Source organism: Daldinia vernicosa (assembly GCF_022497035.1).
Source record: "Daldinia vernicosa strain CBS 139.73 unplaced genomic scaffold F5Y00scaffold_41, whole genome shotgun sequence".
Classification (NCBI taxonomy): Eukaryota; Fungi; Ascomycota; class Sordariomycetes; order Xylariales; family Hypoxylaceae; genus Daldinia; species Daldinia vernicosa.
The window spans coordinates 36,411-62,056 of NW_025953957.1; the positions used below are offsets into that span (position 1 = coordinate 36,411).

Genomic DNA, 25,646 nt, shown 5'->3' on the forward strand with positions numbered 1-25,646 from the left:
TTCTTGAATCTGCAAGGTTAAGGTTACTACTGTGCTGCCTAACTCAATCGTGGTTTACTAAGTTGGGAAAGAATATTTATTTAATATAGTTCTCACTGTGCTCCTGAAGACTAACTGCCTAATATCTTTATATCCGTTCATATTTGTTCACTTTGATCTTTGGTGTAATAATAAATAGAGGAGTTAATAATTTCTATGATGATTCGGTCAAGTAATGAGAAATATTTAGACAGGAGCTTGAATTAATCAGCTCAACAGTCCGTTGGAAATACCCAGTGTTGCTACAACCCCTCAACATGTCAACGGATGATCCCCGCATTACATCACCCCCGAATTGGGAGACAATGAGACATCTCAGCATCACGCATTCCAGAGAATATTTAGACGCATAAGTTCCGGACAGTTTAGCAGTTCGGTTGACGTCCACTTCGTATTAATATGCCCGGGAACTCGGCATTTGATGTGGTGTAATGAATTATGACACCGACGCTCTCCTTAATATATAATATCCCTGCCGAGAATTTAACTGTAATATCTATAAATTTATAGTTATACCTTTTTGGTTTCATATGTATACATACCTAGGTATACATATTAAATATGAGGTTTACCCTATCTGTGGCAACTGGCCTTCTCAGCTACGTGGTAGCACAGGCCAACTTCCCGGTAGCACTTAATAGTACGTTCGAGACCTCTGGGGCACGAAATGTCCGTGTTGACACAGGGACATACGGGCCACCAGTAGAGGAATACCATTATTTCTACGATCAATGGCCCATTGGACTCGCTGTGTCTAAGAACGGGCGAGTTTTCACCTGCTACACGCGAGGGACATACGCATACACTTTGGGTGAAGTCGTTAATGAGACGGCCGAGGTGGCGTACCCTAGTTTGGAACTGAATACACCCCCTCAAGGACTTTCCACGGTTAGCAACGGCATCACCTTCGGCAGCAACGATGAGAGTCACCTGATCAGTGTGCAAGCACTGTACGTAACCCCTGACGACACACTCTGGGTGCTCGACACTGGACGTCCTACTATCATCGAAGAGGAGAAGATCAGTACGCCGTACGCCGCACCGGGCGGTCCGAAGCTGGTAGCTATAGACTTAACTACGAATAGCATCAGAAAGACATACACCCTGCCTCCGACAGTTCATTATCCAGACTCTTACATGAATGACCTGCGGTTTGACCTTCGGTCTAATGTCACTCAGTCGGGAGGCGGGATCGCGTATATCGTAGACAGCAGTAATGAAGGGAGAACGGGGTTCATCATGATCGACCTCGCGACAGGGGAGAGCTGGAGACAGTTGAACCAGCATCCTAGTACCCAAGTCATAACCGGGGTCGTTCCCAGTTACAATGGGATTCCGTTTTATCTACGTCAACTGGGGCATCCGCTAGGGTTCCAAGAAGAGGGTCTCGATGGGGCTGAGTTAGATCAATACGGAGAGGTAGGCATGTGAACTCGGAGACGTTAAGCACGACTAACCTTAGCAGGTCATGTACTACTCTGCACTCACTACAGATTATCTATATTCGATAGAGACCCGGTATCTACGAGCAAACCCGAATAGCGACCCGTTCGCTAATAAGAATGCCTCCGACAACGTCAAGAATTTAGGACAGAGGGGCGGAAACGCTAATGGGTTCACCGGGGACAGCCTCGGCAACGTGTATATGCTAATGCCGGAGCATAATGCAATATTTATATACAAGTATGCGTTAATTTAAGTCCATTTGTATTAAGGGTTGAGCAAACTGCTAATATTTCTCAGTTACACGACTCGATTGACGGTACCGTATATCAGAGATCCTCGAATTGTCTGGCCAGACAGCGCCAACGTGGGTTGGGATGGATACCTCTACGTAACAATCAACCAGCTACCGTACCAACCAAACTGGAATAATGGAGTCGATAGAAGAGTCTATCCGGGGCTGATACTGCGTTCAAAGCTCCCCGATGGTGCCAGCAAGAATACACTATTAATGTAACCCATGAGCGTAGTTGGTAGGTACCTAGGGAATTGTTTTTTTCCTTTATTCAGACATGTTCTTCTACCTACTACCTACTACCTGCGAAGAATAATAATTACACACTTTGACGAAGTTAAGACATTAATTTTTTCTTCCGCGTCCTCCCTGTCCACTCAGCGGACCGCGTGTTAGACCCTGACATGAACCACCGCTAGCATTTAATCCTATCAGTCCTGCGCCGTGTTCATGTTCGGGTACCTCTGCGCCCTTGAACGCCCGTTGCACGGGAGCGTCCTGTGTCAAAATATTATTAGCGAAATATTTGATTAAGAGACTATCTAGCTTACAGGCTCGTTGCCGGCACCGTGGATGATGTTGTGGTTGATCTCGGGGTAGACATCTTCAACTCGAGGCATGTTGATTTAGGGATGTGTGAATATCGGATATGTGCTGTTATTTTAATTGAGTATTTAGTTGGATTGACTTGGTGATGTGATAATTGCAATGTAGCGTAGTCTTGTTTCCTGTCTGAAAATGAAGAACTCACATCTGTGTAGCTTTGGCTTGGGTATTTAAGTTAACGACGGCGATATATCTGACGTCATTGACGACATCAGCTTTGCGTCACGACGAACGTGAACGTAAATATATTCGCAGGTCTTGGTTGATATGATTGAGAGTGAAGATTCCGGGGACTTCTGGTTCATCTCGAACAAGCCACATTTGTTGAGAGCATATAAGTGGCTATTAAAATTTCATACATAAGAACAGAGGGATGGAATTATATTAGTCAGCTTGAATGAAGCTATTTAGGGTGTTTTTATCTGAGCTATCTGAGGAATCTAGAACATTGGTTTGATGAATAGCTTCATTTCGAAGTGGGGAAGACATGGGAACACACTGATACACAGATACACTACATACATAGAACGAAGGCTAGCATTTAATTTTATACCTACACGTGTATAATAGGAACTACCTGGTTAATTTGTCACGAAACGCTCCTCGGAATGGTTAATTCCCAAATGTCCGAGCTGAGTCGTTCTCGGAGACGAATTGCGCCATTCTTTACGTGCCTCTTCCCTCTGTTATTGGGTAATCACGCCGAGTTGCGCCCAGGATGACCCCGCATATTGGTAAGCAGTCTCCGTCGATACCGGTAGCAAGCTTAGGTCTATAAGTAGATATAAGTTGAAGTCGTGAGGCCGGCGTAGTTATTCTTTTCTTATATTCTAAGTATTAGTTATATTATCTCTAACTTACGCCTTACCGTCTTAACCTATCAATCTATCCGAAACCCCTAAAGAAAATGTCGACACCGAAGATTAAGTTGTATACGAACCATCGTTGCCCATGTGCGAACGCCCGGTCTAAATCTCGTAGAAAGGAGCTGATAAATACATTCACTAGGGGCTCACCGAGCGCATATCTCTCTTGCCGAACTCGGACTACCGTTTGAAGAGGAGATCATTGACTTGAGCACCCCCCGTACTGCTGAGTATCTAAAGATCAACCCTCGGGGTTTAGTTCCGTCTATCGAGTATAACGGAGAGATCCTCACCGAGTCCGGTATTATCTCCGACTTCTTGGCCGATGCTCACCCGTCTCATCTTATCCCGGTCTCAAATGCTCCTGGTGGAGCTTTGCAACGTGCTAGAATCGCCTTCTTCGTCGATACTTTCATCTCAAAGGTGAATAGTAACTTCTTCAAGGCATCGTTCGCCAAGAACGAGGATGAAATAGAGGGCTTTGTCAAAGAGTACGTCGATGCGGTTGTGAAGGAACTCGAGCCCCTCCTCGCCAATGCCGCACCTTTCTTCAACGGTAGCGACAAGCTTACGCAGGCCGAGGTAATTATCTCCTTTTCTCATCGTGTCTAAACTGCACGAGCTAAATCATTCTAGGTTTTGACGGGAAGCTTCGTCGTACGCCTTTTCACACTACCAAAGCATGGCATCCTGCCTGAGCACATACTCACCGATATCTCCGCCAAGGCCCCCAACTTCTACAAATGGGGACAAGCCGTTTCCAAGCATCCCAGCGTAATAGGAATATACAACGAAGAAGACATCGCGAAGAGTACGAAGGAGAGAGTAGCTAAGCTACGAGCAGCTTGAGCGTATCCGCCGCAGCGCAGCTTTTTTGGTCAGAGCGTATGATTTAGGATCCGGCGATTCAGACCTATCTTCTAATTTATATTTTACAATGAGATTTCCGTTGCTTACGTGCTCGTATTTGGACGCTCCTTAACACTGATGAACTACGATGTAGCGTTGAACATAAGTTTTAAAGAGGGAAGCTAGAGATGCTGGATACAATATGTTTTTACTTATTTTTGAATAACTAACTATATATTTAGTTCGGGTATCCTCGTTAAGGGCTATGCCGGAGTTAATACAATGGCCGGCATAAGTGGTTGACGAGGTTTTGTGATTGGGTAGCCACTTCAAGGATGAATCTGCCCCGGATTTCGGATACCTTGCGTTATTGATATGTACCTAATTTATTATTTATTAACTCGGATATGTCAACGATGTGTACGAATAACAATTTGTTACTCTAACCAAGACTTGAGCTTTCAAACTGTTACCTATGAGCTTGTTATAAGAGTATGTGATGTGGTGTTTTTACTAAACATACCTACCCAGGTACCTACGAATACCAGCCAGGTAGGTATCCATGTAAATAGGCCCTTGCAGCCCCAGCAGCCCCAGCAGCCAACATTTTCATATTCGCGAATAGATACATAATTTATGCAGAGCTTTAGGGCGAAGCAAGAAGAGGTTAAGCGCCCGCAACCCACTCAAAAATCCCACGTACATATCCCTCAACCGTACTCAACCCATGTAAATTGTCCCTCTTTCCCGTACTTACATACCGCTTTTACTAACCATTCATTCTAAGCCGCTCACCAACACCGTACCCACCGACGTGTCTCTACGTACTGCAGTGCGATAGACTAAGGTCTAAGAGCAATATTTGTTGAGCCTAATCCGCTCATTTGGAATCATGGGCTCCTTGCTTTCTGATCGCGCGTATATTGGTACACGGTGAAAGATCTAGGATATTGGCCGGGAACAGATGGGCCGATCTGAGGCGAGAATACAGAAATCGGACGCGATGAGCCGCGATCTTGTACATTTAACTCGGGAGCCCCAGTTGTCACCCGATTCCGTGGATTCGGGATCAGACTCCACCGAATATGGACAAGAAGCGACTTTAGGATCGTCAGGGACGGCTAGCGGCGAGCTCACGGTAATACCCGGAGTGGCCGGGCCGTCCAGTAGTTCGGGTCAGACTCCGAAGGGGAAGCCGACAGGTTCTAATCGCGGCCATCGTAAACGAACACATGCTCCCGAAGTCTGGGAAACGCATAAGGCGGAGATTGGCCGCCTTTACCTGGACGAGAATAAACGGCTCAAGGATGTGATGGAAATTATGGAGAACCGATGGGGCTTCCGAGCATCGTAAGCCTACGAGTTTCCCTTGATTTTCTTTGTCCGTTAACTAAGCCAGCTTTTAAAGTCAAAAGATGTACAAGACGAAGCTCACGCAATGGAAATTCTTCAAGAATAATCGCCAAGCTGACGTAGCAAATCTCCTTTACTTACAGCGTCACCGTCTAGCCATCGGCAAAGAGAGTACGTTCCGTAGAAATGGTAAATTAATCGACGTAGAGGCGTATATGAGGAGAAGAGGGGTCAGCGCGTTCGATCTCGTCGAAGTAGCCGACTCGGGCGACTTGCCGCCAACTGTAAGATGTCGGACACCGCCTTCAATCCCGAGGCTCCTGGATTCCCCCGGCGACCTCTGTATTAAGGAGAGATTCTTCCAATGGACATCTCAGAAATTCATCAAACCCCGCCCGATAGACACCGACTACCTGAAGAAGCTGGACGCCCATCATACGAGCAATGCCCTCGTTTCTGTCCAGCTGTTGACCCACGCATGCTGGCTCTTCTCAGAAGGCCGTAACCAGGAGGGTGGCTGGTTCTGTCGAGGTGCTTTTGCCCTTTTACACCACATTCTCGAAACGTCTGCGTCCCTATCCTTCTTCGAAATGATGATGGCGATCCAAAGGTATCCGAACGCAGAGATTATGAGGGAACTTTGGAGCTATCTCTCGCGGTATGCTGCCGCCATTGATGGGGTGAACCAACCGCTGCATCGGGTGTTGATATCTTTCGCCAGGTTTTCACAGCAGCACAGTTTAGAACACAATGTCAACGTATTAGACTGGGCCCTGCAGTGGGCCTCGGGTAGGTTTAATAGCTCGTTCGATGGTAAACCGTTTGACTACACTCTACTGAAGCCGTGGGATCTCGGACCTATATGGGATTCGTATCACCGGTACTACTTATGCCTGAATCATTGGGAAGTCGATAAGATACCAACAGCAACCCTACCGAATCTGGACAAGGTTCAAGATCCTTCGAACTTGCGAGCAGATTTACTACTTATTTTTGGGAATCAATGTAGTTGGCGCGATGACAGACTCCCAAAAGTCGCGTCCAAAGTATTAGAGCAGAACCAATCGTCTCCTAAGCCTTCGGACTACCTCCAATTTGTCGGCGAGTACTGTATGGCCCGTTATATCAAGACACGGTCTGATGGGGACGATCCCACGACGAGCGTAGACCATAAACTAGCGAGGGAATACCTGGAGTCGGCGGCCAACCTCCAAGGGAAAGCCTGGCCCCCCGGAAAGAACTATTATGAAACCCTAACACTTCTCGAAAGCTGGTATCAAGAAGCGAGCGACTACGAATCTGCAGAAGCCACTCGAAGAAAACGCGATCACGATTGCGCAGATATATTCACCTCGCTATTCAGATAGGCAATCTCTTGATCCCCGCAGAAGCATCCCAGGGCTACGTCCTTCAGCTAGGATACTGAATACTAAGCTATGTTCTGGGTAGCATTGGATATCTTGTCCTACCAGGATTTCATCCGGCGGCATTGTTTCGTACCAAGCCAAGATGCGACATGTTAGCTTTCTCCATCTAGAAACATCGCACGAACGATAGCACCAGACAAATAAGAACAGGCCTTGAAGAATAAAGGGACTATCGTGGAGACGCAGGTTCTCGGATTAGCTAGGATATAAAATGTGATGTGCCGTGGCATACTACACATTATGTGATTGGTTCCTTTGGGGTTAAAGCTTCCTTACATTAATAATAATCAAGAAAGTATACTAGCCACGTCGCATCCGGCATGAAATAGCCATGTCTATTGTTCTATACGAGGTGACCAACCTACTCTGTTTATGCTGCCAAGCTCTATTCCAGACCTGGAGAATCTCCGTGCAGCCACAAATATCCATATAGTCTCGGCCCCTCTCGTCCGCCGTGTTACTAGGGCTAATGCTAACTACAAAACGAGGTTGCAATGAATTAGCCGGCAATGCTACATGTTTGTTGTGATCGTGTGGGGAAAAGGGGGCGATCAGCCCCAAGAGGTCTGCTGAACGCTGGGGTAACAGGGGATCGCTTAGCACTTATGGCTACGTGTGCTGGAATAGGTATGCGTGCCCATAACGGCAAATCTAGACTACGAGTTGATATGCGGATTCCTTGTTCTGAGTGTCCGGGGTTGTCATCATGCATATAGCATGCCATGGGTGCTTGCTTCTTAAGTTGAGATATCTAGCCAGCGTCTAGTCGTCGGGCGGGTAGACCCCCAAACGCAATCCCTTCTTTACTCACGCGACTTACAGCTAGCTACCTCTTCGTCCATCGTCAAAATGTCGACAGACCAAGAAAAGGCCCTAGGGGTCAAGGACCATTGGAAAGCGATAATTGCTATGACCCTGGTGTCTCTGAGTTCCTTCCAAGTGAGTTATTACACAGCCCTTAGTGATTTCTGACTTCTATGACCGCTGTTCTACTGTCAAGATGTACTAACACCTTTCGTGACAGTATGGACTCGATTTCGGTATTATCGGTGGCCTTCAAGCCATGGTGCCATTCCTAAAGGTAATTCAGCCATTCCCAAACGAACAAGTAATGTCTCACGCTTTATATCCAAGGTCTTTGGACAGGAAGACCCATCAATTCCACTTGGATGGAACATTCCATCCGATAGACAACAGCTTATTGCGTCTTTGATGGTCCTCGGCGCCTTTGTGTCCTCTTCCTCTGCTGGATTTACCGCCAAGTATGTCGGCCGAAAGCTATCTCTGTGGATAGCGTGCATTGGTGTTTTTGCATCGACCGCTCTCATGCAAGCTACTACAAACATAGGGGGTCTATACGCGGGAAGACTGATACTTGGCCTCGCTAATGGGTTGCTGATGACACACTCACAACTTTATGGTACGTCTAACAATTTCGTTTCTTAGATTATAAAGCTAGTTTATATAAATACTAACTAACTGAGATAATAGTAAGCAATTCGCTTAGTTCTCTCAACCTTAGAATGCACAGGGAGGTGGGGAAGGATGTTGCGAAGATACTATAGGGGTAAAAAAGAAAAAGAAAAAAAAAACCCCCACGAACCAAAAGAAGAATGGGGATGATTGGATGTTTCGACCAGCTTTATACATACATCTTCCTATTGTAGAAGCTAACATGTAGTAGATCCAGGTATGCAGACGCGTGTAGCGCTGACAACTACCACAAGTAACTTACACCTCAGTGTAGGAAAGTGTTCCCAGCCGTTACAGAGGGTTGGGCATATCATTTCTCACATATTGGGTCTCATTTGGTAAGAAAATTCTCATTTCACAAGCACTGACCATATGAGTCGTTCCCTTCCTAACTTTCCTAGGATCCCTTATTGGGACTATCGTCGATAACTTTACAGCCAAGATCGCAACCAAGAACGCCTACATTATCCCTTTAGGTATCGTCCATATTGTTCCTGGGATCTTGTTTATCGGACTTTTCTTCATCCCCGAATCGCCTCGCTGGTTGGCCGCGAAAGGGCGATTTGATGAAGCCGAACGGTCTTTACATCGATTACGACCTGAAGGATGGTCTGTTGCGCAAGAATTGACGGATATGAAGACGACTCTAGAGGCAGAGGCCAGACTACAGTCGGGCATTGGATACGTGGACCTCGTCAGGAATCCCATTGACCGCCGTAGGACAACTGTCGCTATACTTGCTCTTACAAGTCAAGCAGCATCGGGCGCAATGTTTGTTATATGTTCGTACATCTAATCGCTTCTAGTCTCTAATACGTAGCTAATATAACTACCTATACAGCCTACGGAACTTACTTCTTCGAGATGGCGAACGTAGGAAACGCTTTCGAGAACTCATGCATCCTCACCGGAGTCGGGGTGGCCGCCCTAGGAGCTACCGCCATCTTGATTACCAAATTCGGACGTCGACGACTTATGATGATTTCAGGTTTTATTTTCTGCGGGATTTCTCAGCTCGTCATAGCTATAGTGTACACAGTCCATCCCAATACAGAAAGCTCTGGAAAAGCTCTCGTTGGTATGAGTGTCCTCTACATAGTCGCCTACAACTCTATGGTCGCACCTTATGCATGGTTATCTGGAGGCGAGCTCTCCTCGCAGCGTCTACGCTCGCACACATTTGGTCTAGCCACAGGTGTTGGGTTCTTCTTCGCTGTAAGTCCTTCAAAGTCTTCATCTTTAGGACCAAAACTGATTATATGCAGTGGCTTACTAGTACGTCTCGATGCTTTATAAATGCTAGGTATACGTGATGTTTGATACTAATTTGGCGTAGCTTTCACAGCGCCGTATTTCATCAATCCCGACTCGCTAAACTGGGGACCGAAGTATGGCTATATCTGGACTGGTTCTTGTGCCGCCGCCGGAATTTGGATCTTCTTCTTCCTACCCGAAGCAAAGGATCGTACGTTGGAAGAGATAGATGAAATGGTAGGCTTTTAAATTAGCATCAACGTAGATGGGTTTGCTAACTCGCGAAATAGTTCGAAGCCCAGGTTCCGGCGCGAAAGTTCCGCAAATATCTTTGCACGGGAAAGCATGCAGCCCTTGGCGAGAAGACTCAAACGGAATACATCGAGGAGAGGGCCGTTCGTGGCAAATAGAAATCTTGGGCAGGTAAAATTTACACCAGGGCTACATGCAGAATTAACCAGTTATTCAACGTTTTTTAATGAACTGACGGCACCTCCGGTACAACAATTATATCACGTAAACTCACATAAAGCACCTAGGTAGGCTTCATTCAATATTAACTATAGCATGGTAGAATTTCACTATTTATTAAAGACGAAATGAATATATAAGCGATGAAAGCGGATACAAGTTATAACGAATCGTTGTGATAGATAGGCAGCTCAAGGGTGCAAGTATATACCTGTCTATGCCGCAAGAAGTTCCTTAACAGCAGCGTCATATGTTTCCTCAGCATTCTTCTCCGCGTCAAAATCAAAAATCCATTCTTGCCTCGGGAACTGGATCATCTCGGGGTTCTTCTTGACCTTCTCCCAGTCCGTCTTGTGCCACATATCTCGCGTGCTCTCGCCGGTCTTCTGGGTCTGGCGGACGCGATCGTATCTTATCTTCTCGTGTGCCCTGACAGAGGCCGGGACGTTTTCCTTGCCGCCTCGGCGCAGACACACTGCAATAACTACGCCATCTTCGAGTGCCTGGGTTGCTCCTTGGGCACTCGTGGGGAGGAATGGATGTGCCGAATCGCCTAAGAGTAGGATTCGCCCGGAAGGACTGACCCAGGTAGGCAAAGGATCTCGATATACCAACTTCCAGTCAACGAGCATATCCTCGGGTGTTTTCGAGACGATTCGCGTACACAGAGGATCCCAGCCTTTTAATGCCTCTTTAACTTCCGAGAGCTTCCCTGGGAAACTCCACGACTCGTCAATGTCATGTTCGTCCGGATGAGTTAGGACCCAGCAGCAGTCGGAGCCGTTCTTAATAGTGCTAAACAAGAAGTGCATATCCGGTCCGATCCACCCATTGAAAGTATCGCCGTTATTACAGAACTGGGCAGTCTCTGGGTCAGCGAGCATGTCCTTGTTGGGAAACCTGCACTTTCTTAGCTATTATCCTATGTATTAAATAGAGAGCTACTCTTACCATGACCGCCAAACAGCATATCCGCTACTCTTCGGCTTATCTTCATAGCCCAGCACGGACTTCCGCGCCTTAGATCGTACTCCATCCGATGCGATGACTACGTCGGCGGCGATCTTTTTACATGGTTAGCCAATCGTAATAGCGAAAACTGGGTTTACTAGGATACTGACTCTTCTACCATCTTCGAGCACAATGCCTGACTGTTTCTCATCTTCAAAATATGTCTGAATTTTATGTCCTAAGTGAATTGGTATTTTGAGATCGTCCCTGGCGTAGTTAAAGACTACTTCATGTAGCTCGCCTCTATGGCCGTTAAAATTTGGCGCATCCTCAGCATATTGGGGTGTCTTCTGGTTAATAACAATCTCGCCCGTGTCATATTTATGAATATTGAAACCGTACTTCCTCAGGTCGATACTTAGGGGCCGCATTCGTTGAACAACTTCGCCGTTTGACCAGCGATAGAAAATTCTTCCCGCATTTGGCCCAAACGAGATGATATCTCCAAGCGTCTTCAGCTCTGGAAATGCCTCGTATATCTCAACATCATGTCCCTGACGGTGACACTCTATCGCCGCTCCTAGACCACCAAATCCTAAAAAATCGAGGTTAGAGATCGCCAGTTGGATGTTCGCTTCGGAGGTTTCGTATAACTTGCATAGATTACGTACCAGCTCCAACCACTATTACCTTTATACCTGTCTTGGGTCGCTCTGCTGTCCCATTTGTATGGCCGTTGGTTGCCATTTCGATTGGGTAGTTAATGGACAAAGGAATCTCCCGAGGTATGAGAAGATAGGAGTCTCCTTGCAGCAGAATTTGGAACAGCGAACTTGCGACTGGGTAATCAAACTATTTTAGGTGTATGACGACGGCCAATAGCATGGTGATACTATCGACATTTAAATATGCCGGTTTCCCCTAATACTGGACACCTCCATAAACCCAACACGCGATGCGGGGGGTGGGGATTCTCACATGGGGATTTCCCCAAGTCGGTGGAGCGCCGACCCTTTCTAGTCACGCTGCCATGTTCCCGAGACCTAATGTAAGAGGATTCGGCTTGACAAGGGGCTGGGCCACGTTGTGGCATAGATGGAACGTCGGATAGTTCGTCCGGGGATTACAGCCGACTATTGGGTAGATACCTTGATAGCCTCCAAACGGGGTATCCTGGACGTATATTACCTCCCCGATCTTAGCCTATACTTGATCATCGATTCTCGGCCAGGAATGCCCAGAACGGCCGATTGCACGAGTTGTAAACACTGCCGATACTCTTGAAGGATCCTAAGTCGTAGGAATGCAGTTTAGTCTGGCGCAACGGGAGTCAGGCTCGGTTAGTAAGAAATAATAATTCAAGGCGACTCTGCTTGTCATCTTTATCGTAGGAGTAAGTAAAATAAAATAAAATAAACAACGGATATAGCATCGTCTCCCACCACCCCTCCCTGTGAACGCGGATTATGCTATAGGGCCCAAGTACCTAGTCAAAATGACGTCGAATCCAGAGTGGGGAGAAAAGACTTCCGGACTAGAGGTCGCCAGGACTTACGCCAAGCATATAGAAGGCAGAAATAGTAAGTATATCTTTTTGTCTAACGATCAACTACGACTCTAACGAAGCAGATAGTCCTGATTACCGGCGTGGCGCCAGCAGGTGTCGGTGAAGGAACCGCCATCGCCTTCGCATCTCAGAAACCTGCAACTCTGATCTTAGTATCAAGGACCAAAGAAAAGCTCGATAGTGTAGCATCACACATTCGGGAATTATACCCGGAAGTCGATGTACGAGTTGTTACAATTGACTTGGCATCCCAGGCCTCAATTCGCAAAGCGGCTGCTGAGGTCACCGGTATAATCTCGAAGTTGGATATACTAGTGAATAATGCTGGTGCCACTTACAATGCTCGTCGTTGGACAGCTGAGGGGATTGAGATACAATTCGGCGCGAACCATATCGGTCCGTTCTTGTTCACGAAGCTCATGCTCCCTCTCTTGAAAGAAGCAGCTAAACAGTTACCTGCTGGGGCGACTCGAATCATCAACCTGTCTAGCCACGGGCATCGACTATCTACCATTCGATTTCACGACTACAATATTGAAAACAAGGAGATCCCTGAAGAAGAGAAGCCTTTCTCTCCTTTACCTCCTGCCTTCGGAAGGGTCCAAGAGGATGGATACATGCCTACTATTGCGTATGCTCAAAGCAAAACGGCCAACATACTGTTCACGCTGTATCTCCAAGAGCACTTACAGGCGAATGGGATTATGTCGTATGCCGTACACCCAGGAGGTAGAACATAGCATTTTATCCCTTGACCACGAAGAACAGACCGACTTACTCTTCGTATAGGTGTCGATAGCCAGCTTGGTCGAGAACACGACGATGAGATGGCTGATGCTATTGCGAAGACGTCCATGTTCTGGAAAAACTGCGACCAAGGCGCGTCGACGACTCTTGTTGCAGCGCTAGACCCGGCGTTGAATAGTGAGCTCCTCTATCACTGGCTAAATGTCTCTTCTAATGTGTAATACCAGCTCGCGGTGGCCTCTACTTGTCCGATTGTCAGTTCTTTCCCAGCGCAGACTTCGCTAAGGATCTCAACCTAGCCGAGCGTCTTTGGCACTTAAGTGAGGATCTGATTGGGGAGAAGTTCAATCTCGAGTAAACGTCGTATCGGTGCGTCGTACCGCGAAGGCGGATCACCGCCTTAGGAAAGATAGGTTGGTGTATAGAACCTGAGGTAGCAACGTACGTTATAGACGTCATCTGGCATAATAATTATTAACATAGCTAGGCATTGCGATGTTAACATGTTCCAGCCTTCTAGGCAACCGTATTTATATGCCAGATCTCCCAAAGTGATCTATTATAAACATATTGATTCCGTAACACCGTTTCTATTTTAAGCTTAGCCGTCAGTCAGTATTGATTAACCCCCTTAATAAACGTACAGAAATGTGTCCATCGCAAGCCTAGAATAGCACTATAAAGCTCCGGCCACTTCCGGCCGCTGGTAGGATCTACCAATTCATACAACGCCAGCCCCGGCTAAACCGGCTGTATATGTTAGCATAATCGATCCCAAGCGATTATGTACTTGGACAATAGGTACATTCCGTTAGGGGCGTTGGAGTTTTCTTGGAGGCGATATCTTGATAGACAACTATTTCATTCAAATCTTCCTTCGAGGAGGTAGGAGAGCTTGCTTTCTCTTTGTGATTAGATTGTGATCTGTAGCCTCGTTGGATAGAGAGGCGTTTTGTTTCTTTAATTTAAGTCGCCATTAATTCCTAGGGAAGTTCACCATGAGGTTGACCCTTGTCGGCGCTCTGATTGGAGTATGGGCAAGCCATGCGGCCGCGGAAACACTGGTTATTCGCGACGTGGTAACCAATCTTCCGGCCGGTTGGAGGTTTGAGAAGCCAGCAAAGGCAGAAGAGCCGATGCAGTTGTCAATCGCACTCAAGCAGCCAAGAATTAATGAACTAAAAACCCGTCTCAATCGTATTAGCGATCCGCGACATGCTGAATACGGACACCATCTCACGCGGGATGAGGTGAAAGATTATCAAGCACCCGACAGGAAGACGTTGGATTTGGTCCACTCATGGCTCAGGTCGAACAGAATTACAAACATAACCAACGAAGGCTCAATGGTGAAATTTACTTCAACTGCTGCGGAAGTTAATAGGATTCTTCGTACCAACCTAGGATATTATTCTTTCCAGGACTCTTCGCCATTCATACGTACTCAATCATATGCGCTGCCTCGAATACTTGACGGAAATATCGAGTTTATATATCCAATCTCGAACTTCATGCCACCACCTCAATCTAGGCTCAAGCACCGCCCTTCCCAAAAAGCAGCCTTCAAGGCGAGCGACGACGACCAGCCTTGCCTATCGGGCGTCACTCCGGCATGCCTCAAAAAGCTTTATAATGTGACATATGCCGATACTAAGACGCCCATAGAGTCACCTGTCCGAATCGGAATAGCTGGCTTCCTCGAGCAGTGGATCAAATATGACGACGTTTCCGAATTCCTTGGAAGATACTCGCCGGAACTCGAACCGCTGAATTATAACTTCACGGTGGTTACGTTAAATAATGGCACGAATCCTCAGCCTAATGCACCAGAATCGAGAGCGGGGTTAGAGGCTAGTTTAGATGTAGAGTACGCCATGGCCCTTGCCTATCCGGCGAATGTGATCTACTATTCAACAGGAGGACGAGGCGAGAAAGTTGATCGCGAGGGAGAGTTGATGCCGTCAAATAGGAGCGACAACGAGCCATATCTCGAGTTTTTCCAATATCTTCTTGATCTCAAAGATGAAGAAATACCCCACGTAATAAGTATCTCATACGCTGATGATGAGCAATCGGTGCCGGCTCCATGTACGTGATGTCGATGTTTTTCTTTCTCCCTTTTAGTTGGCTGAGGAATTACCACTTTCAAGACACATCTTGACTCGTCAACCTGAGATAGTTGCTAACTATCGTTGTTAATAGATGCTGCTCGCGTATGTGACCTTCTTGCTCTTGTTGCAGCTCGCGGTATTACAGTCCTCTCTGGTTCCGGTGACGGCGGCGCTGGCGGCATAGGGCAGAATCAGTGTTACAGTAACGATGGCCGAAGGCGCAAGATATTCCTTCCCACATTCCCAGCCAGTTGCCCGTACGTCACGGCTGTAGGCGCAACAGGAAATACTCTACCTTTAGAGGGAGCCGACTTTAGTACTGGTGGTTTTAGCAATTACTTCGCCAGACCGGAGTGGCAGAAGAGCGTCGTGGACGAGTACATATCTACCCTCAACGGATCACACAGAGGTCTATACAACGCATCCGGACGGGCGTTCCCTGACATTAGTGCTACTGGCACGAATTACGTTATCCAAGTAGGCGGCTACCAGACCGACGTACTTGGAACGAGTGCCAGCACACCAGTCGTAGCCGCTTTAGTGGCGTTGATCAATGATTCGAGGTTGAAGGCGGGGAAGAATAGCACAGGATGGCTAAATCCAGCGCTGTATTCGCAGCCTGTTAGGGAAGCGCTACAAGACATCACGACGGGTGTCAGCCAGAACTGTGTATTTGACGATGCTAAAGAGCCTGGATGGAAGAGCGTAAAGGGGTACGACTGCGTAACTGGACTCGGCTCTGTGGGTGATTTCACGAAGTTGTTGAATGTGTTAGGTTAGGGTACCTAATTAATGACCTCGGTAGCAAATATTAAGCAGAGACCTATTCGTATATGGATATATTCCGTAAGCAAGCATGCAAATATACCCACGCATGCGACTAATCAAATGATCTCCGCATTTTAAGGTACGAGGTACCAAACTAGTGGGGTAAATTTAGAAACTTGGTAGCCGCTTAGCACGCGTTACTGCCAATCTCAGTCAGCTTCGCTGCTTCGCCAGTGTTTACTGACTCCACACTAGCTAAAGATGATTCGCGCTTTGTACCCAAGATTGAAGGTAATTGCTACTGCCGACCTCGTACTTACTCGTACTTTTTAACTAGTTATCTCACAACTTAGTTTAGTTGTAACTACCATTTTCTTCTTCTCCTTCTTCTGCGTTTTAGAACTTGCGTTAGGTTAGGTTAGGTACTTTTCTACACTATATAATCCTGTCTTCATACTTCAGCTGCCGCCATTTCTATTCGAAATCACTTTCGATTGTCCGATTATATCCGTATACTTTCCCGCCCCACGATCGATAGCTTCTATGTTCCCGTCTTGTACACGATTCACGCCTCTCTAACCGTCGGTATACCACAACACATTTTATCGCGCCTCTTCAACTTAACAACCCATGTCCCGTTATTTTTATTTAGCTATATATGTCAAGCCCGACCTTTTAGCAACTTAACTAATCCGCGATACACGCGTGCTGACGCGTCTTTATCCTCAATTTCTTCTTATGCGCCCGCCTTGAAGCTTCCGGAGGAAGAGGACACGACAAGCTCGTCGATACGTATTAAACTACAACTTTTGCACGCCATTCTCGCGCGATGACTCCTTTACGCGCTTAGAACATAAACCCTCCGAATTCGCGACTGGCCTTGGGCAATTCTGGTCTTGAGCATTCAGCATGACGATACTCCAGGTCACACCTACTTCTTCGGAATTGCTCCAAGACGTTGCCAACTCGCTGGGGAAAGCGAGAAAGGTTGTTATAATCACAGGTGCTGGGATAAGTACCAATTCCGGCATCCCAGTATGATCATACCCTTACTATATTTGGAGATATCTTGAGACTGACTGTTCATATAGGACTTCCGCTCAGAAAATGGGCTTTATTCGCTCATCCAGGCCCAATTTGAACGGGCGGAGGCCGGTCATAGTAAAGATAACGAAGGACAGACTGTCGACTTTGCTATAAGCGAACGCCCGACCAAAAGAAGAAGAATTTCACATACGAATGAAAGGATAGCAGAACAACATAAACCCACGAAAGCGACGGACGGCTCTGATAGTCAGAAAGCCCAGGATGGGGCGAATATATTAGTCGGCGGCACTGACGAGGACACGGTAATACTTGTTCGATCTACGAGAGATACCCTTGTAAAACAAGAAGCAGTAGCTTCTGGAATATCCTTACAGCGACTTACCAGGTCGCAGTCAGGACTGCGGCCACCATTACCTCGACACGCCTCGCAATATTCCGTTCAATCTTCTACATCCCAGGAGTCGTTATTCTCAGGCTCCCGACTTTCAAGAACCTCGTCCCAGACTGATGACTCAGCTCCCTGCGCAGGACGGGGCTCTCGTAACGTTCAAACGAGGGATACTACTCCGAGAGCGGTTCTGGGCAAGGTATTTAGCTCGTCTCCCCTCTCTTCGCCACCGCCTGTTTTATTCGACCCCTACGAAAACGCGAACTCGTCTACGGAGGGTAGTTCACGAGAGAGCGCGGAAAGTTCCGAGGCATCCGACTTGGAAGACACACAAAATTCTTTAGATCTCTTGTCTTCACAGACCTCTAATTCGAGCCTACGTAATATGAAAGGACGAGATTTGTTCGACTGTAATATATGGGCAGATCCACTGAAGACATCCGTATTCTATCGCTTTGCTACTACACTAAGGCAAAAGGTAAAGGAAGTTGAACCAACCACAACTCACCGCTTTATCGCGCAACTACGTGATGTTGGAAAACTTGCGAGGGTATATACTCAGAATATCGACGAAATCGAGAAGAAGATTGGCCTTTCTACGGACTTGAAGAGCGGCGCAGGCAATAAAAGGAGGAAGTCTGCTAAACAACAACTGGCAGATTTAGAAAAGGATTCCAAGGAGAATTTGGAAGCATCAAAGGACGAAGATGAGCCTAACGTGGATGTTGGACAAGCCTCACAAGGCTCTGAGACTTCCGGACGAAACATTACCCGTTCAATCTTAGCTCAAGATAAGGGTGTTGAATGTGTGTTCCTTCATGGCTCTCTACATGCCCTTCGCTGCTTTGTTTGCGGGAAACTCTGTGATTGGGATGAAGATGGACGGGAATCCTGTACGATGTCGGGCGAACAGCCCGAATGCCCCCACTGCGCGGGAGCAACTGCTGCGCGCCAGGAAAAGGGGAAGAGAGCCTTAGGCATCGGCAAGCTTAGGCCAGACATAGTCCTCTATGGAGAAGAGCATCCGCAGTCCGATCTCATATCCCCCATAGTTCAGCACGACCTTTCCGTCGGACCGGACCTCCTCCTAATATTAGGAACTAGCCTTAAGGTCCACGGTTTGAAGGTGATGGTCAAGGAATTTGCTAAAGCTGTGCATAACAAAGGAGGCAAAGTCATATTCATTAACCTGACGAGGCCGTCTGATAGTGCTTGGGGCGATATCATAGATTACTGGATTGAGTGGGATTGTGATGCTTGGGTTGACGACTTAAAAGATAGGAAGCCGCACCTTTGGCTATCCCCCGATGAGATTTTAGAATCCGAAAAGCAAAGGCGCGAGGCTTTAGCCGAAAAGAAGAGGGAGACTATATCCAAGAAGCGAGAAAGCCTGGGCGAGAAGAGACGACACACGATCGAATTTGCCAAACCTCGGCCGCCACCTAAAAATCCCTCTTCCATGAGAAATGATTACCAGTGTGGAGCATACGTGGTTTGGGAGATATTTCAAACTCTCGCCAAGATTGGTGACCGTCCTTTTGACAATCTCGGATACACACTCCCTTGTCGACCTCCGCCGGCTGTCCCGCCTCCTATTCCCAGCCACCCTACTCCGGTATCTCAGACTATCGTCCCGACTACCAAATCAAGGAAACCAAGGAAATCGGCACCGGCGGCCCTCGTCTCTTCAACGACCAATGCAGGGGGAGACCCGGAGATCAAATTTGGGCCTGCTAACAAAGGTACGTTCTTAGCTAATTGCAATAGCCGGAAACAATACGAAAAGGCCGCCCAAGAGCTCGCACGCTCTGGTAAATCTCCGACCCCGATTAGGCTAGCAGAATTAAATCGTAGCGCAACGCCTCATAGAAAGAGTGCGACGCCTCCTCCGTATGAGCCGCTCAGTTCCATTACTGCTGCTGTTAAAATTAATCCCCGCCGGAGGAAACGAAAGATGATTGAGGGAATCCCGGTTGGTGGAACAGTTTCTCGAACTAAGAAACCTGCACCTCCACGTTCTACACCAGGCCATAACCTTAAAGGAGCAAATGGCACCGAAAATGGGTTGTCTCCTTCAACAAACTGTAGGGCGCTTCCTTCTAAAGGACCAGTTTTACCTCCTTTCCACCCTGGGTGGGAGCGTTCGCCTCCCGCGAGGATCAAACCTCTGGAGCCGAGTTTAAACGTATCACCACCGAGTCCACTATCTGACCTACCACCAATAGCGCGACCCCGGATTTTTGCCATACGCCAGGCGACGTATCCCATGCTGTTTAGCAATCCACTTAACAAGTTACGATACGAGACGACAAATTACAGAAGGCCACCCAAGGAATCTAGTGTAGGTGCTTACGACAAACCGCCTAGCCCTTCAGACCAACTCCGATGGGAATTGGCCCAACAGGAAGCCCTCGAGGGAGCCCAGGTACTTGAAGGACTAAAATATTCGAGATGAGGCATGATCCGACACCATGGCTTTTACCTGGCTAGATATGTAGTAGAAGATCCCGCATATTAAGCCTATTCGAGGCCCTTCAACTATTAGTAATAAGAAGTATAGCTACCTATCTATTATATATGGTTGTCTACAGTGATTTTACAAAGTTTATATTATATAACTAGCATATACTTTCAACTCCTCGTCTTATCTTGAGGGTTCCGGGCCTTGTCACCTTGAGGTTTCAGTTGGAAGCTTTGCCTACCCAGGGGGACTACTACTCGGTAAGTCACGTCTAGTGTTTATGTTGATCGCTCAAGTACCAGCTGATGGATTTTAGCCCCCCCTCCCCTTTGAACTGGGTGATGGGTTGTGGCGAAAGTATGATGATATAGGAGTCTACTAATAGGACACCTTTATATGCGTCCGAAATAAATTAACATAATTAACATCAATGGCAAAGCAAGACTTTAATACCTAATCGCCCGAACTCGCTTGGCCTCTAACACAATAGTTGCTCTTATCAGCTTATTGGTTCTCGCCCTCTTCGCATTTATTATACTATACAAGGTACTCATCGACATTCTCCGTAACGTCAGCCGCCTACAAGGGGTTGGGATAAGTCGTCGTATGCTTCTAGGGGCTGGTCCAGAGTCGAGAAAGTCCCACTAGCCCCGAGCGGGATCGATGGTGGTGTTTAGACTAAATGCTAGGAGCAGGGGACGGGAATGCGCTCGGGGATCCGGGGGACGAGCCCGGACTGTGACCTCCAGTATTATCGAAGCCCGTAGCTCGCGCGTCCCGCCAGATATCCGTTGTCTGGTATTGTTGTCCCCTACGGTCCTCCCACCGCTGCGCCTCCTGGAAGAGGTGCTCCGAGTCATGTGAAATAGATTCATCTGTCGTGATCAAAGGATTTGCGAACGCATTGGGGAATAGAGTCGGCTGCTTCCCGGCTCTAGCCCCAATAGGTTGTGGCGTGAAGATGGTATCTCCCGTCCCGGTCTGAAAACGCCCTCCTGTTCCGAAGGGGCTTGGCCTAACTACCTCCTCGATGATTGAACTCGGCACTCCTATCTGCTGGAGACTGTCTAAGCTATTCATCTTCTGCGCGGATAGGATGAATTGTGCGCCGTCCCGATCCTTGTTCCAACGTGCGAAGCCCTTATGCGACTGACGCCGGTTTCTGTTGAGTCCACCTCCTAGAGCACCGCCCCGTGATGTCGGTGCGGACGTGGAACCACCTAAGTTTCCACCGCTTGGACCCGAGTCCGGTATATTAAGCCGTCGAGGCGCACGTGTTCCTAGTTTTGTAGGGTCGCGCGGTACACCAAATGTGTCTTTTATTTCTTCCTTGCCTGAGGGAGTAACATCTAGCTTGGGTAACTCGGTCTCGGTGGGGCTCGGCTGCACGTCTGGCGAGAAAGCCCGGGGCTGGTCCTCCTTAAGTTTCCGTACTGGGCCGGGGGCGGTCCAGTTATACACTCTATCTGCAGGCGGAGGTTGACCTAGGCTCTTCACATTCCTTATTACTCGGTCTATACTGTTAACAGATCCTTGGAAGTCCTGGAACGGAATAGGGAGACTGCCCGATCCTTGTGAGCGTTCCATGATTGCTTCGCATTCATCGAAAACATGACGGATCCGCGGGTCCAGCTTGACGTACTGTCTATGCGCAAGAACACCTAATCGATCCATGCGGTTTTTCCAGTAGGAGGACGGTACCGTTGTAAAACGTCTTTTCCAGCTGATGTCTTCCGGGTCCCACCGGTTCGGATCACCCAGCATCTCCATGAGGTCCGTATAGGCCATATAACAGGATCGGTAACGTGTTTCCCATAAAACCCATTCGTGCTGGAGATGTTCAGTTGTCGCTGAATTGGAATACATGTTTAATATCCCTACAAAGTGTTGCGACCATTCAAACGCCTCTTGTATGTGTCTATACATGACCCCGAGGGGACCTTTATCCGCAGCGCCATTGTTTGTATAAATATGAGCTCGGGCATTGAACTCCAGGCTGAGGAAGTCTACCATGACACGCTGTAGGTATGCGAGATCCTTCATAAAAGCTCTGTATGTTGCTGATAGTTCCCGCATAATAATCCCGCCTACAGCGAAATATTCTTCCCGATTCTGCTCGTACATTTGGGACCATTGCACGAAGGACATCAAGGTGGGATTTGCACCACTGAGAATGTTACGGTTGTGTTGAGTAACATACGTTTCGAATAGGTTATCGTAGTCTAACCCGCAAACCCGAGATATCTCTTGTCCCTTTTCTATTTCGTTGTTCAATGTCATGATATGAGAATTTAGGGGCATGATAATTTCGATATCCCATTGTTGACAATCATATTCCCAACGGAGCGATAATATCGAAGGCATTATCAAGTGCCACGCCTGTCGTCTCAGATACTCTCCTAGTATGTGATAGTCGTTTTTCACTAGCGTCCGGTATACGAAGGACAGAAACCACCATTCCGCTTTACCATAGTACTTCTCGCCCATGGGTGCGTGTACCCAAGAAGTTGACATTGTAGTCTTCAGGAGGCGATCCTTGGGGCTCAGCTTCATGGCTTCGGGACCCCATGTCGGGTAGACATCGGTCCAGAAGGACTCCCTGAAGAACTGAGCCATATAGTCGATGGGAATGGGATGACAATAATTCTCGGTGGGAAAGTCGGCATTTTTGATGGGTCCTACGCGTATAGCTCCAGGCGGAGGGGGGTTTCTAGCAACGGGATACGGATTTGCTTCAGCTACCAACGGCATACTGGCTATCTGCCTGGAAGGCCTTATGAATGAGCCACTTAACATGACGTTGGTGAGGAACCCCCAAACCGACCTCTCGAGATCGAAGCCTAACTCAGCAACACCTAAACCATCCCAAAAAGGATCTCCGTCCTCTACGTCCACGTCCCAAAGAACATTCGCCAGTTGTCTAAGGAGGAACGCAGTCTCCGGAGGTTGGCCTGGAAATCGTGAAAAGAATAGGTCGCTCGTCAGAATGCATTGGGCACAATTGACTGCGTGCTATAATACGCAAAAGCGACGAGAGCCATGTTAGTAGATGTGACACACACAACGGTTAAAGATTTTAAAGATTTTAGGAACCAAGGGGGTTAAATCAAGGGGGTTATCTCACAGCGAACTCATGCATCAAAGTCGAGGCAACTAGGAATGACGCCGTAAGCTTCTCGCTTTGGCTATATTGGGGTACCAGCAACGGCCATATCAACTCAGCTGCTATCCAAATACTTATGACCGTATCCCGGCCGCTGCCACTCGCCTGAGTTACCCCGTATACCAAGGTCTTCGTCTCTTTGACGCCATCAATAGCATCCGCATCATCTGACTCGGTGGGTTCAAACCACGCGCAACTGATTTCAAAGCGTAGGCAATAGAAGAGAACCCTCCACGTGTTTTCGATAAAATCGTATCCCATGTTATTCAGCGCAATCATCTCCGGCCACGAGTTCTTTAGGTCTAAGACCATCTCCTCTACGGGCCTGTATCCGACGAGATTAGGCGTCCTGGGGTTATCCCGATCTGCAACTAGGTGGTCCGGAATCTTGTACCGCGTCCGCAAGTCCATCAAGGCCTGTATACCGGGATGACCGCTCAGAAGCATTTTCGATAAAAGCAGTAGTGCGGGTTGCATCGCAGCCCATAGGGTATCGTTTGTTCTCTGGCAGGGAAATGAATTAGCTAATCCTTGCCAATCCCAATCTCACCGCGCTCGTTCGCGCTCAGGGGTAAAGGGGGGGGGGGGGAAGGGGGGCAGGAGAACTCACCATATCCCATTCCTCTCTTACACCATTGAGGTTATATAAGAATCGAGGATCGAATCTATCAGCCCCCTTTGACGAACTATCTCTCCACCTGTCTCTTTGGAGAATACTGGAGCAATCGAGAGCCGTTAGCCCAGCTGATAAAGCACACATGTCAAACGCCTATACTTACGCATGAACCGGGCCTTCAAGGTCACAAATCGCATCATCAGACTGCGTATAAATATTGTTGTATACCATCTCGTCGGATGTCATATCATGGAACACAATCCGTTGATAATCTTGATCATCCAAGGCCTTCTGGAAATACGTCTTGTGAGCGGTTAATATTTGCGGATAGTTCTTTCGAAGGTCGTCTACGAACTCTTCCAAGGTGGTGGGAGGCTCGACTTGCAGGTTAAGGGGAACATGGTCGTTAGTTAGGTACGACGCCATCTTTACCCGTAGTTGCTGTCCCGTCATCCTCTCTTCGGTATTCATCAGATTCTCCAACGCAGCCTTGTCGATATATCCTTCGGGGGGGAGGGATTTCCCCGCCTTTATCGCCGCGTCTTTCGTCTCCTGGGCGAGTTTCCTTCTTGCTTCCTCCGGGAGCAGATTGACCTGGTTCGCGTAGTCCTCCCACGGATCCCGAGTCGCAGATAGCGTCGGACTGAGACGACTTCGACCCCCGAACTCTCCCGGATAGATACCGAAGCGTTTCGCCCACTCCGTCGGCCGATGAATTTGGTCTTGGGGCCGTAGCGCCGGATGCAGCCTAACAACCGGATCTCTAGAACCCGACATACGGAATCCTTTCACATACGATACCGTGTAGCTCGGGTCAAAATCAGGATGAGACCACTCGGGAATATACCACGTGTAATTCCACGACCCACTGCCAGGCGGCTTGGGAACCTTTCCCCTAACAGCTATGTGGCTGTCGCGCCACCGGTCTGCCTCAGCTGGAGAGCCCATTTGATCGGCATCGTCGGGCGGGAATACAACGCTGACGCCATGAGCGGCGATGTTCCCTTCGACCAGCGCCTCGAAAAAAGGCTGCCAGTCCCAGAAATATCCATCAGGTATTTTTTTCCTAAACGAATCTAAATATGCCGATGCTACCTCTTGGATAGTCTGGCCGGGCCGCAACGCCGGTGGTTTAGCCGGCGTCGCAGTGGTTTCGTAAAAGAAACCGCCAACGTTGGATGCAGACATTAGGTCTACTTAAGATATGACCCTAGAGCTTGTAGGAGCGGCCGTATATAGGGCATGTATTGTATATAATTATCCCCGTAGTTCTGCTTAGGTATACAATACCGCTATTGCTCTCCTCCTATCGTTGCCGTTATCATTCTATGTTACCAAGGTATGCTTTTGTCAAAAGTTACGAAATGCTAACGTTTAGATAAATTGCTATACACCTTCAGATCTGTAAATTGGATATTTCCCTTTCCTACCTCTCAATGCATATCAAGAAAGCCTTTGTAGGCATGCCATAAGCCTGTCTTGCCGTTCTCGGAAAATCAAGGAGAGGTACAAATGCGACAAAGGTCAAAACAAAGGATTCCTCCCATTAGCTACACTACGTTTTGACCCGGATCCGACATTTTTTTTTAAAAAAAAATACATATTGTTAAGAACGCTAGTGTATCCAAAGAAAGGGCATGGAGTCAACGGATGTTGTTATAGTTAGACTAGACGTTATCACCTAACCCGTAAATGTAGGTAGTCGGTCTATAATTCATCTCGAGTATCTGGCTCTACATGAGAGCAAAGTG

At 47.7% G+C, this 25,646-nt stretch overlaps 9 protein-coding genes across 9 annotated transcripts; 6 read left to right on the forward strand and 3 right to left on the reverse strand.

Annotated features, from left to right (window-relative positions):
* Nucleotides 1-600: 600 nt before the first annotated feature.
* Nucleotides 601-1,999, forward strand: F5Y00DRAFT_264273 (major royal jelly protein-domain-containing protein; the record flags this gene model as incomplete). Its single annotated transcript, XM_048011627.1, has 3 exons — nucleotides 601-1,458; nucleotides 1,505-1,722; nucleotides 1,783-1,999. 3 exons carry the CDS (start codon nucleotides 601-603, stop codon nucleotides 1,997-1,999), a joined length of 1,293 nt encoding a protein of 430 aa, XP_047862588.1.
* Nucleotides 2,000-2,019: 20 nt separating this feature from the next.
* Nucleotides 2,020-2,881, reverse strand: F5Y00DRAFT_243241 (uncharacterized protein). The gene is made up of 2 exons (XM_048008644.1): nucleotides 2,329-2,881; nucleotides 2,020-2,275 (listed from the first exon to the last, which is right to left on the reverse strand). Exons 1-2 carry the CDS (start codon nucleotides 2,395-2,397, stop codon nucleotides 2,123-2,125), a joined length of 222 nt encoding a protein of 73 aa, XP_047862589.1. The 5' UTR covers nucleotides 2,398-2,881; the 3' UTR covers nucleotides 2,020-2,122.
* A 330-nt stretch (nucleotides 2,882-3,211) lies between these two features.
* On the forward strand, nucleotides 3,212-4,361 carry F5Y00DRAFT_243243 (glutathione S-transferase domain-containing protein). The gene is made up of 5 exons (XM_048008645.1): nucleotides 3,212-3,336; nucleotides 3,392-3,831; nucleotides 3,886-4,134; nucleotides 4,192-4,273; nucleotides 4,339-4,361. The coding sequence occupies exons 1-3, from the start codon at nucleotides 3,291-3,293 to the stop codon at nucleotides 4,096-4,098; spliced, it is 699 nt and encodes a 232-aa protein (XP_047862590.1). The 5' UTR covers nucleotides 3,212-3,290; the 3' UTR covers nucleotides 4,099-4,134; nucleotides 4,192-4,273; nucleotides 4,339-4,361.
* Nucleotides 4,362-4,846: 485 nt separating this feature from the next.
* On the forward strand, nucleotides 4,847-7,249 carry F5Y00DRAFT_243248 (uncharacterized protein). Its single transcript, XM_048008646.1, has 2 exons — nucleotides 4,847-5,448; nucleotides 5,507-7,249. The coding sequence occupies exons 1-2, from the start codon at nucleotides 5,063-5,065 to the stop codon at nucleotides 6,816-6,818; spliced, it is 1,698 nt and encodes a 565-aa protein (XP_047862591.1). The 5' UTR covers nucleotides 4,847-5,062; the 3' UTR covers nucleotides 6,819-7,249.
* A 478-nt stretch (nucleotides 7,250-7,727) lies between these two features.
* F5Y00DRAFT_271794 (putative maltose permease) lies at nucleotides 7,728-10,023 on the forward strand (the record flags this gene model as incomplete). The annotated part of the gene is made up of 11 exons (XM_048012862.1): nucleotides 7,728-7,817; nucleotides 7,903-7,959; nucleotides 8,013-8,298; nucleotides 8,370-8,413; nucleotides 8,563-8,568; nucleotides 8,626-8,689; nucleotides 8,753-9,133; nucleotides 9,193-9,566; nucleotides 9,617-9,626; nucleotides 9,688-9,842; nucleotides 9,896-10,023. 11 exons carry the CDS (start codon nucleotides 7,728-7,730, stop codon nucleotides 10,013-10,015), a joined length of 1,587 nt encoding a protein of 528 aa, XP_047862592.1. The 3' UTR covers nucleotides 10,016-10,023.
* Nucleotides 10,024-10,261: 238 nt separating this feature from the next.
* F5Y00DRAFT_271796 (FAD/NAD(P)-binding domain-containing protein) lies at nucleotides 10,262-11,774 on the reverse strand (the record flags this gene model as incomplete). The annotated part of the gene is made up of 4 exons (XM_048012863.1): nucleotides 10,262-10,976; nucleotides 11,028-11,140; nucleotides 11,198-11,622; nucleotides 11,699-11,774. 4 exons carry the CDS (start codon nucleotides 11,772-11,774, stop codon nucleotides 10,292-10,294), a joined length of 1,299 nt encoding a protein of 432 aa, XP_047862593.1. The 3' UTR covers nucleotides 10,262-10,291.
* A 748-nt stretch (nucleotides 11,775-12,522) lies between these two features.
* F5Y00DRAFT_271798 (NAD(P)-binding protein) lies at nucleotides 12,523-13,699 on the forward strand (the record flags this gene model as incomplete). The annotated part of the gene is made up of 4 exons (XM_048012864.1): nucleotides 12,523-12,607; nucleotides 12,661-13,323; nucleotides 13,384-13,518; nucleotides 13,569-13,699. 4 exons carry the CDS (start codon nucleotides 12,523-12,525, stop codon nucleotides 13,697-13,699), a joined length of 1,014 nt encoding a protein of 337 aa, XP_047862594.1.
* Nucleotides 13,700-14,339: 640 nt separating this feature from the next.
* F5Y00DRAFT_254445 (DHS-like NAD/FAD-binding domain-containing protein) lies at nucleotides 14,340-20,110 on the forward strand (the record flags this gene model as incomplete). The annotated part of the gene is made up of 5 exons (XM_048010166.1): nucleotides 14,340-15,429; nucleotides 15,544-16,197; nucleotides 17,122-17,255; nucleotides 17,312-17,763; nucleotides 17,839-20,110. The coding sequence occupies 5 exons, from the start codon at nucleotides 14,340-14,342 to the stop codon at nucleotides 20,108-20,110; spliced, it is 4,602 nt and encodes a 1,533-aa protein (XP_047862595.1).
* Nucleotides 20,111-20,782: 672 nt separating this feature from the next.
* Nucleotides 20,783-25,322, reverse strand: F5Y00DRAFT_271802 (uncharacterized protein). Its single transcript, XM_048012865.1, has 4 exons — nucleotides 24,059-25,322; nucleotides 23,890-23,977; nucleotides 23,241-23,783; nucleotides 20,783-23,128 (listed from the first exon to the last, which is right to left on the reverse strand). Exons 1-4 carry the CDS (start codon nucleotides 25,081-25,083, stop codon nucleotides 20,795-20,797), a joined length of 3,990 nt encoding a protein of 1,329 aa, XP_047862596.1. The 5' UTR covers nucleotides 25,084-25,322; the 3' UTR covers nucleotides 20,783-20,794.
* Between the last annotated feature and the right edge of the window lie 324 nt (nucleotides 25,323-25,646).